The sequence below is a fragment of the Leptidea sinapis genome, chromosome 25 (genome assembly GCF_905404315.1).
Source record: "Leptidea sinapis chromosome 25, ilLepSina1.1, whole genome shotgun sequence".
Taxonomy (NCBI): domain Eukaryota; kingdom Metazoa; phylum Arthropoda; class Insecta; order Lepidoptera; family Pieridae; genus Leptidea; species Leptidea sinapis.
The window spans coordinates 7,430,461-7,443,108 of record NC_066289.1 but is presented as its reverse complement, the minus strand read 5'-3'; the positions used below and the strand labels follow the sequence as shown (position 1 = coordinate 7,443,108).

The window sequence follows — 12,648 nt, the reverse complement described above, 5'->3', positions numbered from 1 at the left end:
ATATTATCCTAGTGATGCTTTGCACATCGTAACAAAGCGGCAATGTGACGTAAACGACGTAAGGTCCAGAAATAATGCATTCGGGTAGTATAACAAAAATCTGTTCTTTCCATTTTAATTTAAATGGCAGCCATTTTGTAATTCGCCATCTTGAATTCTATTTAGCATTTCTTGGTAATAGTAATTCACGCTCTGTAAAATTTCAGCTGCCAGGCTAGTACATTTTATAAGAGTTTTAAGTAATAAGGATCCGTAACGATGGTCTAAAATAACATTTTCTTACATTGGAACGGACACGATGCTCATTTTAATAAAATATGAAGTCTGCCAGATACAGGTGTAGCATTATTTTCGCAACGTGTAAATAAAAATGTCCGTGAAAGCACTTTTGAAGCAATGTATATTAAATGCATTATTTTATTGGCGTTACTCGTGTAAGGAGTCAGAAAAAAATTACAAAAGCAGAAGCTATTTCCTGCTTTTCCAGATTCCCAGTTAATAACTTTCCAAGTCATTTTTATTTTATTTGCTGTACCCTTAATTATTACCCATATATTGCATTGACTTTGACAATAGAACATAATTTTTTAAATAATTTAGAGTAATTTTTCACAAAAAAATGTAAAGATACATCATTATTATATAATGATCTCTCATTCTAAAGTTTATTAAGCCGTTCATAATATATCTCGTATGAATAATGTTTATAATTATAACAAAAGCACGTTCTCTTTGTTTTAATTTACATGGCAGCCATTTTGTAATCCGCCATCTTGAATTCTATTAGGTATTTCTTGGTATTATAGTAATTCATATTCTGTAAAATTTCAGCTGCCTGGCTAGTACATTTTATTGGACTGTTAAGTAATTAGGATCCGCAACGACGGTCTCAAGTTAAATTTTCTTACATTGGAACGGACACGATGCTCATTTTAATAAAATATGAAGGCTGCAGACACAAGCGTAGCATTATTTTCGCGACGTTTAAATAAAAATGTCCGTGAAAGCACTTTTGAAGCAATGTATATTACATGCATTTCGCTCACCTTCATATACGGAGAAAACGTTTAGAAACAGCCTTTGTTTAGCGGGATTGTTTGTGTGAAATATTGAATACACAGACGGTCTCTTGTGTTCAGTTATCAACCGAATTTCAAGTGAAGTTAATTCAAATTTCCCAACTACCTATTTATTATTATTATTAGCCTTTTAATAGGACACTTTATCATTAATAAATATCACTTTTTCTACATTTTTACATGTCCGGTTGCCAGTTGGCGAAGGCCTCCTCCAATATTCTCCATTCTGTAGCCACTCTACCTTAGGGTGTTCCTGTCTTCATCCCATCTACTCTGTGGTGCCTCTATTTCTTTTTCCATTCCTTGGGTACCAATGGGTGACTAATTTACTCCATCTGTCTGTTCTTCTAATCATGTCCTGTCCATTTTCACTTTTGTATTCATAATTTCCAACTACCTACATAACTAAAATATCTATCGTGATCTTTTGTTGAAGTTTAAACTACTACAATCACCCTAAGCACTTTATGTTGTGGGTTATTGACTCACAATAATAAAGAGATAAGTTTTGAATATTAATGATATTACTGGAGTTAATGAACACATTTATAATTCTATAATATACTTTTCGATTTTATACATTGAAAATATATATTTTAAAGGTATTCATTTGTTTGATCTAATATCGCATTGCAATTCCTGTATTAGGTATATATTATTCACACAAGCCACCGCTCCAGCAGAGGTCATGATCCATTTTTTGCTCCAGAACATAACAAAGAATATTTTATAAGAGTGAAATTTTACGACCCAAAACTTGAATCACTACTGCATTGCGAGCACCGGAACAAAATCATATGAATCCAAATGTGTTTAATTGCACCATATAATATGGCAATTAATGTCAAACGCAAGAGTAAGGTCATAATTAATAATGGAAGTGTTACATAACCAAGTTTTGTTCTAGATAGGTGTTTATATGACATCATTTTAATTTTCCGATATGATTTGAAAAAAAAAAATTGTGATATGTTGTTATAAATCGATATGAAATCAAAGAGGATCTAAACACTATGTAATAAGCTTGAAATAGTAGTAATTACAGTATGGCGATAGGTGACAAGTATAATCCGGTTAAGTTTGAAAGCGAACAGTTGCTTAAAACGTAGTGGATTTCAGATATCTCCGTTTTTTGCGACTGCACGTTTCATACAATCGCGTGAATCGCTTTTTTCTTAGAGAGTTTCGCTAGGCTGTATGAAATACTCCAAGATTTGTAACACAGAGTATTTGAGGTTAGGATTTCACAACACGCACACAAAATCAAATATGAAATGAACATCTTTCTCTTGCATTACTAGGTTGATAATTATAATATCCATTCAAACTCTCGTACCTATGGCGGTTTAGGATATGTTATAACGTTGATTATTTTAACAAATATGTATCTTTTGTGTGTGTAGTTTCTGTGAAATCAAGAAATAAAAATACGAAAAAACAAACTCCGTAAAAACCCCCAAAATCTGGTTTCTTGCACTGTTTCTAATTGAAATTAGGCCGTTCATAATGCACTCCTAGATTGTAAATGTAAGGAAATCATCCTCATGAAAACTCCTTACAATTAATGGAGGCTATAAATAATGAGTCAATGATTTGACACGCTTATAAAAGATCGCGTAATTCCCCGAAAAATTTTAAATTTCCACACACCGTTTTTTTTCTCTCTGTTCGCTTTTTGTCTTATTCTCACATCAAATAACATGCGTTTCGACCATGCTCTCGCTGAAGATAAAAGAAATAGGCGGGGTCCTCTTAAAGTTCGGTAACGATCCTGCAATTCCTCTGGTGTTCCAAGACACCGGTGGTACTCATCCACAATCAAGTGACCAGCATGCCCGTTTATCTTATTTAACAACACACACACACACATAATCACACAATATAATAAATCAACTAGAGAAAAAATTGTCTTAAATTTCTTCTCTAGAAGATACATTTTAATTCGGCATTCAAAACTTGTCGAATATGATACAATAATTCAATATAACACAGGTAATGATAATATGATTATGACATGACACATTTAATGAATATTTAATGCAAACACGGATACGATAATGCAATGATAGCCATTATATGACGGACATGCCCCACACCGACTACTGACTTTCTTTTTGTCATCAATGATCGGTATTGACAGTGACAGCATCGCCAGGCCCACTCTTTTCAAACCACTTTGCACGCCCTGTTGAAAATAATCATGATAAATAAATAAATACAGAAACAGCAATCCTCCACCTCTGAAAAGATATAATTGTAGATATTATTTTCTATATATGTGAAGCTTTTCAATTTTAGCATGCGCTAATTAAACACTCCAAGTATTCTTATTTACTGTGTTTCTTAATACAGTGTTGTTTCTAATATATAAATTATTTCTATAATATGATCATAATTTAGATTCTCATATTAAATAAATTAAGATGAAATACACCCTGAAAACTAGTTTGCTTTTTATGGAATCTAGCTTTTGCTCTAGCAAGCAATTCCTTTTTGAGCAAAAAAGGTGAGGGTATAATATTATGTATAACAACACATGTGTAGTGATTATAAATAAAACTGCAGTATTAGTGTAGGTAAATAAATACACAGGGTTATTGGTAATTCGACGTTTTCCTGGCGACCATAATTAGAAGTTATGTCAAATAAAAGTAGCAAAAATAGGAACATCTATCTATGAACGTTTCACTGAAACCATTTCAGAAAAACATATAAGTCTAGTCGACAAGATCATGTGCCAAATTTTAAGAGCTTTATAAAGAATTAACACCTTTTTGAACTGCTTGACTAGACTATTATATTGACATGTAATTATAAAGAATTGCTTAGAACATAATACCAATTTTATCGCAAGTGTAATGCGTTTTCAGATGCATCACAATAGCTGATAACAGTTACAAACGCCATCAACACAAAACCTGTCCGTTAGTTGTTTTACCTGCGCTCGCAAATGACCAATCAGCTACGAGCAAAAAGACCCGCGGCGCTAGTTTCGTGCACTCATGGCTCATGCATTGCGTTCGCGGAGTCCTTCGGTTACTCTCGTGTTGTGTTATTGTTTGCTTTGATTTATTTCTTTCTTTCTTTTTAGCCTTTATTTTGCATTCCAGACTTTGCTTCTTCATCATCATCATCAGCCGGAAGACGTCCACTACTGGACAAAGGCCTCCCACAAAGATTTCAACGAAGATCGGTCCTGCTCTGCCCTCATCCAACGTATTCCGGCGATCTTGGCCAGATCGTCGGTCCATCTTGTGGGGGGCCTACCTACACTGCGTCTTGCGGTACGTGGTCGCCATTCGAGGACTTTACTGCCCCAACGGCCATCTGTTCGTCGAACTATGTGCCTGTCCATTGCTATATCAGTTTCGCTATTATTTCGACTCTGTCGGTAACTTTGGTTCCTCCGCATCTCCTCATTTCTGATTCGATCTCGCAGGGACACTTCGAGCATAGCCCTCTCCATTGCCCTGAGGCTTTGCTTACTCCTTGATAACTTGGCTTTCGTTTTTCAGACTTGTTTGATTGCATTAGCGATTAGGATTTTGCTGACTGTGGTAGAAAATCGAAGAGTTTATGTTCTGTGCAATGATTATCAGAAGAAGATAAGAGATTATGCATGGTCTTTTTGAGGATAATGCCGGAATCGCTCAACATATTCGTACTATTGATGCTTTTGTATCAGCAAGTAAGTATATTTATAATAATATTAGCCCTGGATGAGATCAGAAAGACATTGACATGTCTTTCCGATCTGAACGCTTAATAACGCGGGATTCGAATACCGCCAAACGTTATTATAATGATAATAAATTTTATCCATAACTTATTCATTGTGGCGTAAATAATGTTCAGTTTACTAGGTTATAAATGAGTTGGATGAATGTTGGATCTCAAATTAGTTGTTAAAAAGCTACAGATGTTTGGAAAGAGTACATAGTACGTGGCAATTACTATGTACAATATACTTCCCGATAACCCAAAAATGCAGAACTTATAATAAATTCAAAATGAGAACTCATGAGTTGCATATAAATAAATGCTATTATAATATTTCTGAATTCTTTAGTGATAATCTTATGTAACTTATCTTAAATTAAGGACTACCTAACGGTTAAGGATATTTTAAAGTTATTGACAATAATTGGTTTTGGTCTTTTATTATGTTGACATTTTAATCATAACTTTTATTTTATGCTTTGTTTGTATAAAGTCTATGTATAACTTGACATTTTAATCTTTACTAGTTTCTTTTTTTTTGTTTAATTTAATATTCAAACACCAGTGTAACTGGTAAAATGTATAAGGCTCCTCAGATATTATTTCGACCTATTGGAGCTGCATTTTGTTGAATTAAAAAATCGTTCATTCGTTCATAAGATGATATTATGTTTGTTCTAGTTTGAATTAAACCCTGTCCATCACAAATGCTCACTGCAGATTGAGGAGTATATTCGAGTGGCTAATAACGCGAATCGTTCGAATACCTGAAAATATACGGGTGTCACTTCTGGTGGATTCCAATTTATATATTCCACAGGGAGCCAAAGTGTATGAAAAACATTTAAGAAAGGATGATATTATAGATAACCCGAATCTGTGACATGATTTTAATAGTACTCAATTCTTAGAAAGAATAAGTCTCATAAAAGCAGATGCTGTGTCAAGGAGCTGTATTGTGAATTTCGATGATATTGAAAATACCAATTCAAGTTTACTCGAAGTTATTATGATGAGCATTAAAGAGAACTCTTATATAGTATTGAAGTTTACCGGGAGCAACAAATAAGTGGTCTTAGTGATTGAAGAGCAAAATTATTTGCTTGTTACGTGTTCTAATAAAGTCTAGACACTAACGGTAGTAATAACCTGTTATTACTCCTATTTTTATAACGACAGTTACATCGTTTGTGTCGATTTTTATATTCTCGGTGATTCTAGTTAGGCGGTAAAGTCAAATGTGAAAATATTTTAGTGCCATCGGTTCTTGATACGTGAAATCGTATCGGTTCGCGAAAGCAGCAGCCGGTAATTAATTCCACAAAGTGGCTATGCGAGGCAAGAAATTTCTTGCAAAACGCGCGGTTGAAGAATGCCAGACGTCAACGTAATTTTGACGTAAAACTTTGCAAACATATCAAATCAAGTAAACACCAAAAATAATATAAATTTATAAAATAAAAAATTCTCAGAGCGGTAATATTAAAGTGATTTAATTCGAAGGAGCAGCAAATCTGAGGTGCGTAAAGCTTTTATTCCTAATCGGCACCGCATTATTGATAAGCTCGCGACTGCGTGCGCGTTGATTTCTTATCGTACTCCCTTCGCATTCAAAATTGCATTTTGCAGAAAATGTAGCTTATCTGAACACCTAAATCATGTGTAAAATTTTTATGATGATCTATCTCTTGAGAAACTAGGCGTGAAAGCGTAAAACTGCATTTACAATATCATTTGGAATGTAATTTGCAAGAGTTTTGTGAATCCAGACAATGCAGATTCTGTCAAGAGGCCTACGATGACCCTAAGTACAAGCTACTGACAGAACACCTTTTTTTATGAAAAAAAGGGACGAGATAGCAGTACGTTCAGCTGATGGTAATTGATACGCCCTGCCCATTACAATGCAATGTCGGTCAGGATTCTTGAAAAACCCAAAAATTTTACACATTACCGCTTTACGATAGAAAAGGCGCCGTTGTGGTCCCCATAAACTAGCCGGCATCCAGTGCAAAGAAGCTTCCCACTAGTTAATGTTCTTAGTTTCCTCTTACGACATCTTTGGGCCTGGGATATACATATATCAATCCTATTCTTTTTATGCCCCGGAGAAGCAAGTCACCTACTCATCTCGAGGTTAGGTTATAGTAAGAACACCGACTGTGCAAGGGAAAGCTTCTCTAAATATTTGCCAGAATCTCCTCACCACAAATTAAATCTCCTCACTACATTTTAACAATAATAATAATATGCGAGGGTGCTAATTATTAACCTACCGTCATAATATGATATATCACCATATTTGTCGGTTAATAAAATCTAACATAAATATATAACTCATATTTGTAACATAATAATTTGTCGCTAAACCCAAGCAGTGCCGCCAAAAGAATAGTAATATAATCCTCAGGTTGCCGACAGGTGTAACAGCACGCTTTTCTTATCTCATGTTTATATATACGTCCGATATGTTTTATAAACTACCGTGGGTGGTCGCTTACAAGAAAACATTCACACTTCTCAATAGCAATATAATAAAATGTAATACATTGTTACTCCATAAGTACGGTTTCACATTGGTTCGATTTTAGTTGTTCAACTGCTAAATTGGAAGATATGAAATGACTTTCAATGAAAACGAAGCGATGAAAATCGGTCGACGATTTAAATGACCAAAAGTGTTTTTACTTGTATTATGTAATTAAATTATTAATTTGACTTTGGCCAAAAATTTCCGAATATTTACTTAAACTCTGCTTATTTCGGCCGATAAAAGGAGTAAATACATGATTTAAATAAGATTCAAGTCGGTTTCCTGAAGGGCATGTCAACGATCATGTAACTCTATTTGCTACATTTTTGATTCTTGATATTTTTGATTCTTGCTACATTTTTGATTCTTTCTACATTTTTGATTCTTTCTACATTTTGCATCCCTGACACTTTTTTGCATTGAATCTACTTTTCATACTCGTGTTATCCTTGGTACTTTAGAAAATTAATAGAATTAGACGTTATTTGATTGAACAAATATTGAAATTTGGAGAACGTGTATTCATCCGTACTCTCTAAACAATCTCAAAACAGCGGTAATTTGTCAACGAATACATCGACCGTCTCGCAAATAGCGTTGTATGATTGGGACATACGTGATAATGCCATATATTGATACAAAAAGCGTTTTAGAACGCGTAATCATACCTTATAAATAATGTATGGACGCAATGATAAAGTACTTACACATCGTTATATTTGTTTCAAAGCTTTTAAGTTGAAGCGACTCCACTGCTTGACTAAGTTCCAACAGAGAATCGTTCATTGCGTTCAATATATGTGGGTATTTTTCACCAAATCATTATTATGGGAATACTTAATAATCTACAGAAATGTATTTTGTGGTATTTTGGGTATAAACAGTGACACTTTTGTCGCATCTTTAAGTTGAATGAAATTAGACACGTCTGAACTTGACAAGATTTAAGTGTAATACTTAGTTTGCGCTTAACGGTTTCATTTTTGTTTACATAAATTATTATGTTATATAAAAGAAAATGTTTGGAAATAAAATTATAACTATATTTTTCTTAATTGTTACTGTAAAACTTCACAACTATTAATTATATTAAGTAATATGTTCCGTGAATTATTCACTTGGGTACACCACCATCTTGGCTAATAATCTTAGATCATTCACGTCTAGAAGATAGAATATGACAGCTGTGAAATGTCAAAAAATATAGACTTAAAAACTTACCTCTTTCTTGAGCAATTCACGCACACTAACACAAAGTGTTTTACAAATCGCGAGTATAAGACGTAGCTTGTCGTCACCCACACTAAACTAATATTCCTGTCTTGTTTTTATCGATTGTCTAACAGCAAGAGACATATAAATTGTCTAAGCTAATAATGTTGAATCAATTTTAATGTATACATTTAAGGTATCCAAACGTATTTTTCAAAATTGTTAATAATTTTTTGCAGCAATTTTTATGTTAAGTTAAATTGGATTATCTGTACACACTCTTAGTTGTCACAGCAATGTAATGATGTAAGAGACAAATTTGACGTTGGTTACAAGTGACGAGACTTGATCCGAAATAATTTCACTTGCACGATACTCACATAATGCCTTTATTTATACTTATTTCTTTATTTTAGCTCATCATGATATTAGCACAGAGTAATATTCGTTGAAAGTTGACTAATTTAATACAATTACTCAGAATACAGAAAAAACTAGAATTTTCAATAACATTTTTAAAATTTGTCCAAAATAGCTCCCTGCCCGCCCCACGCCCCCGCTAATTCCTTCCAGCGCTCCATACATTGCAGATTTTAGGACTTATTTAATAAATTCAATACTTTAATAAAATTGATAGAAGATGCTACTTATAGATGAAATGTAATCCTATTCGATTTCTGTATGCCTGGTAGGACAACTGCAACTATGATGTTGTAAACAGTTGGCGGGTCGGCAATTGCTAATTGACATTTTAACGAGCAACCCCGTTCCGGTGTAGGTTACACCGCCTTACTATTGAGCGCGTTGACGGTTTCTGGTTGTTCTATATTCTGAGAACAATTAATAACCCTTTTCGATACTGTTTTATTAATTAATTATCTAATTGTACTTAGAATAATATATATATATAGTGGTCAGGGCGACAGACTGAGGAATTCCCGCACAATGTGTACAGTTCCCAAAACAGCTGCCTTCTGTATCTGACCCTTAATCTAGTTATTTAGTGAGATACTCTTGAGATGATGATCGAGGCTATTTGCTATAAGACCGTTTACGGACACAACTATCGGGACAATTATTGTTGAATCAACATCCCACATGTCAGTAGCCTCGTGTGCTAGGTCTTGATAGTCTATCTCAGCTTTCACGAGGTTATCATCACACGGAACGTTGATATCAACAATAATATTATAATTATAATTGTTGTAATTTAATAAAGCTATTGTTCAGTTTCTTGCCGATTCTTCTCAACAAAAGCAGCTTAGCGAATCAGTCGAGTAAAAATTTAAATGACGGAAAGTGTTTTTACTTGTATTATGTAATTTAATTATTAATTAGACTTCTGTCTCCGAGTATTTACTTAGAACTAAAACTCTGCATATTTCGGCTGCTAAAAGGAGTAAATATAGAATTCACGTCGGTTTCCTGAAGGGCATGTCAACGATCATGTAGCTCCATTTCCTACATTTTTGATTCCTTCTATTTTTTTTATTTTTGCCTATAATACTAGGGTACTGGGTCTTGTAAATTAGCAAGTTACTCGTATCGATACTTTTTCTAAAAAAAAACATGTAAATACTCAGAATACAGTACACAGTACAGTCCTGCGGAACAGCAGAATTCAGTACTAGACAGTCGTTAAGAAACTCCCGCGAAACAGCAGAATTCAGTACTCGACAGTCGGTAAAAACTCCTACGGACCATTGGATAAACTCTCTCCGGAACAGCAGAATTCAGTACTAGACAGTCAGCTAAAAATTCCGACGGAACAGCGGATTTCAGTACTAGACAGTCAGTTATTAGCTCTTACGGAACAGCAGAATTCAGTACTCAACAGTTGATTAAAAATATCCTACGGAACAGCAGAATTCAGTATTAGAAGTCAGTTATTAGCTCCTACGGAACAGCAGAATTCAGTACTACACAGTCGGTTGAAAACCCCTACGAAACAACAGAAAACAGTACTAGACAGTCGATTATAAACTTCTGCGGAACAGCAGAATTCATTACTAGACAGTAGGTTATAAACTCCTGCGGAACAGCAAAATTCATTACTCGAGAGTCATTTAAAGCTGCTACGGAACAACTAGCTAGTCAGTAGTCTGCTTTAACCAACTTCCGATTTCTATTCAACCCTTCACGATTCATATTTCGAACTCGTTAACACTTCACAACGTTTCGACGCTGTTATTGTTTAAGTTTGGACCCATTCAATTCGTTACCTGACTCAATTAGTGTTGGTAAACTATTGTAATGCCAAACAACAGCGTACATTTAATAATATTAATTCGCAAACAGCCGACCCAAGTATTTATTGAAGCCACAATTTCTGTAAGCAGCTTATAGCAACGGCAATCTGAAGAAATTTTTATAAATTACAAACAAGCTTAAGTAATAATTTTTGTGGATTTTGTACTAAATTGCTGTTTTATGGCACTTTTTAACCGACTTCAAAAAAGGAGGTTCTCAATTCGACTGTATTTTTTTATTTTTGTTACTTCAGAACTTTCGACCGGGTGAATCGATTTTGATGATTCTTATTTGTTTGAAAGCTGGTGCTTTACTTGTGATCCCATTGCTATGGTTTTTTTTATACTTTTTAGTGCATATTACATATATCCACTGTTTTAGAATAGGTTTTTTGAAGTTGGTTGTCTTTTTTGATAAATTTATTAAGTATTTTATTTGAATTTGCAGTACACTAACAATTTTTTCTAAACATGTAAAAAAATTACAAAATTATATAAAAGTAAGTAAAAAATATGGAGTGAGTATTGGCCATTTTGTTCAAGAACTCGACAAATACCTACAATATGAGCTGCAGGCATCATTTCACATCAGTAATACTTGCGGGTACATTTATCAGTTTTGTTGAGTTATAAATAAGTTAGTGAGTGTTGTATGATCTACACATGTGTACTATTTTACAATCTCTGGCCTCTTCAAAGCAAAAGTGAATCGCTTTTAGTGTTTTATATGAGGCGAAGGTTAGTGTAGAACTATTGCGAAAATATTTTTAATATTACTGAACATGAGAATGATTTGTTTGTAGCTGAGATATTTCAAGCTTTTTAAACCAAAAGTCTATGAAACAAGATTGAAGACCCAAGGAAGGTCTTCTGCGCTGGTGAGACTCTGAAAATTCTGAAATACATAGGCTACAGAATATATTATATTAAACCTACGAGTATATCGGTGGGAGGCTTCTTTGCACAGGATGCCGGCTAATGCCGGAAGCATTACTGTGTTTCGGACTGAAGGGCGCCATTTAATTACTGGACAAATGAGACTTAACATCACATCGGGACTGCATTGTAATGGACAGGGCGTGTCAATTAACATTAGCTGAACGTCCTGCACGTCTTATCCTTTATTTAAAAAAATCTAGTGTCCAATTATATTTATTTTGTTAAAACAAACTTAAAAATAAACTATATTGTAGTGTTAAGATATAAAATCACTTAAACCAAATACCCTAAAAGTTTGAAAAGATTATTCCATATAATATTATCTATGAATAGAATGAAGAACAAATTGCTACTGTATATTATTATAGGTTGTAATGAAGTAAAATTTCCTCAAGCTGACGTCAAACTGAGTACACGGGTTCTTTTATATAAGCATACAAGCTTTAAGACGTAATAATATTTATATTAAATGTTTAGTATTATTATTTTGTTATTCTAGGTAGACTTTAGAATTAATTCTAGTGATTAGGCGTAAACGTATAAAAATGGGAGAGCATAGCTTAATTAAGCAAGAATAAACGAAAAGATCCGTGTGAGTACTTTGCACAAATCAACGGTCACGCTGAAATAATGTATGAAACTGATAATAGATGGCGCGCTTTAAATCGTATAAGCACGTATTTAAATTATTAAGTTGTTGATTAAATGAGTAAGTTGATTTGATCACAGAGTAGGTATGGATACTAATTACACTGACTACAGATTGACTTTTAAAATTTCAATATTTCTAAAAGTTTTCGTGAATCTTGTCAACTTTAGTTTGACAAGACACAGGCGCGTCAATACGTAAGCATGACTAAAAACTAGTAGCATTTTTCACGTTCACACGTTTTGAATTCTCATTGGTAGTTTTAAC

At 33.8% G+C, this 12,648-nt stretch overlaps 2 protein-coding genes across 6 annotated transcripts in view; one reads left to right on the top strand and one right to left on the bottom strand.

Annotated features, from left to right (window-relative positions):
• Positions 1-12,648, top strand: part of LOC126972118 (5-formyltetrahydrofolate cyclo-ligase) — an 86,047-nt gene that overhangs the window by 34,347 nt on the left and 39,052 nt on the right. The gene's annotated exons all lie outside the window — the stretch shown is intronic.
• Positions 1-12,648, bottom strand: part of LOC126972044 (transient receptor potential cation channel trpm) — a 311,245-nt gene that overhangs the window by 291,389 nt on the left and 7,208 nt on the right. For 4 of the 5 annotated variants that reach the window (XM_050818611.1, XM_050818612.1, XM_050818615.1 and 1 more), the window contains exon 2: positions 3,187-3,264. The exons of the other annotated variant lie outside the window; for it this stretch is intronic. In XM_050818611.1, the coding sequence (XP_050674568.1) occupies positions 3,187-3,264 (78 nt within the window). The remainder of the gene's footprint in view (positions 1-3,186; positions 3,265-12,648) is intronic. 5 annotated transcript variants of the gene reach the window in all.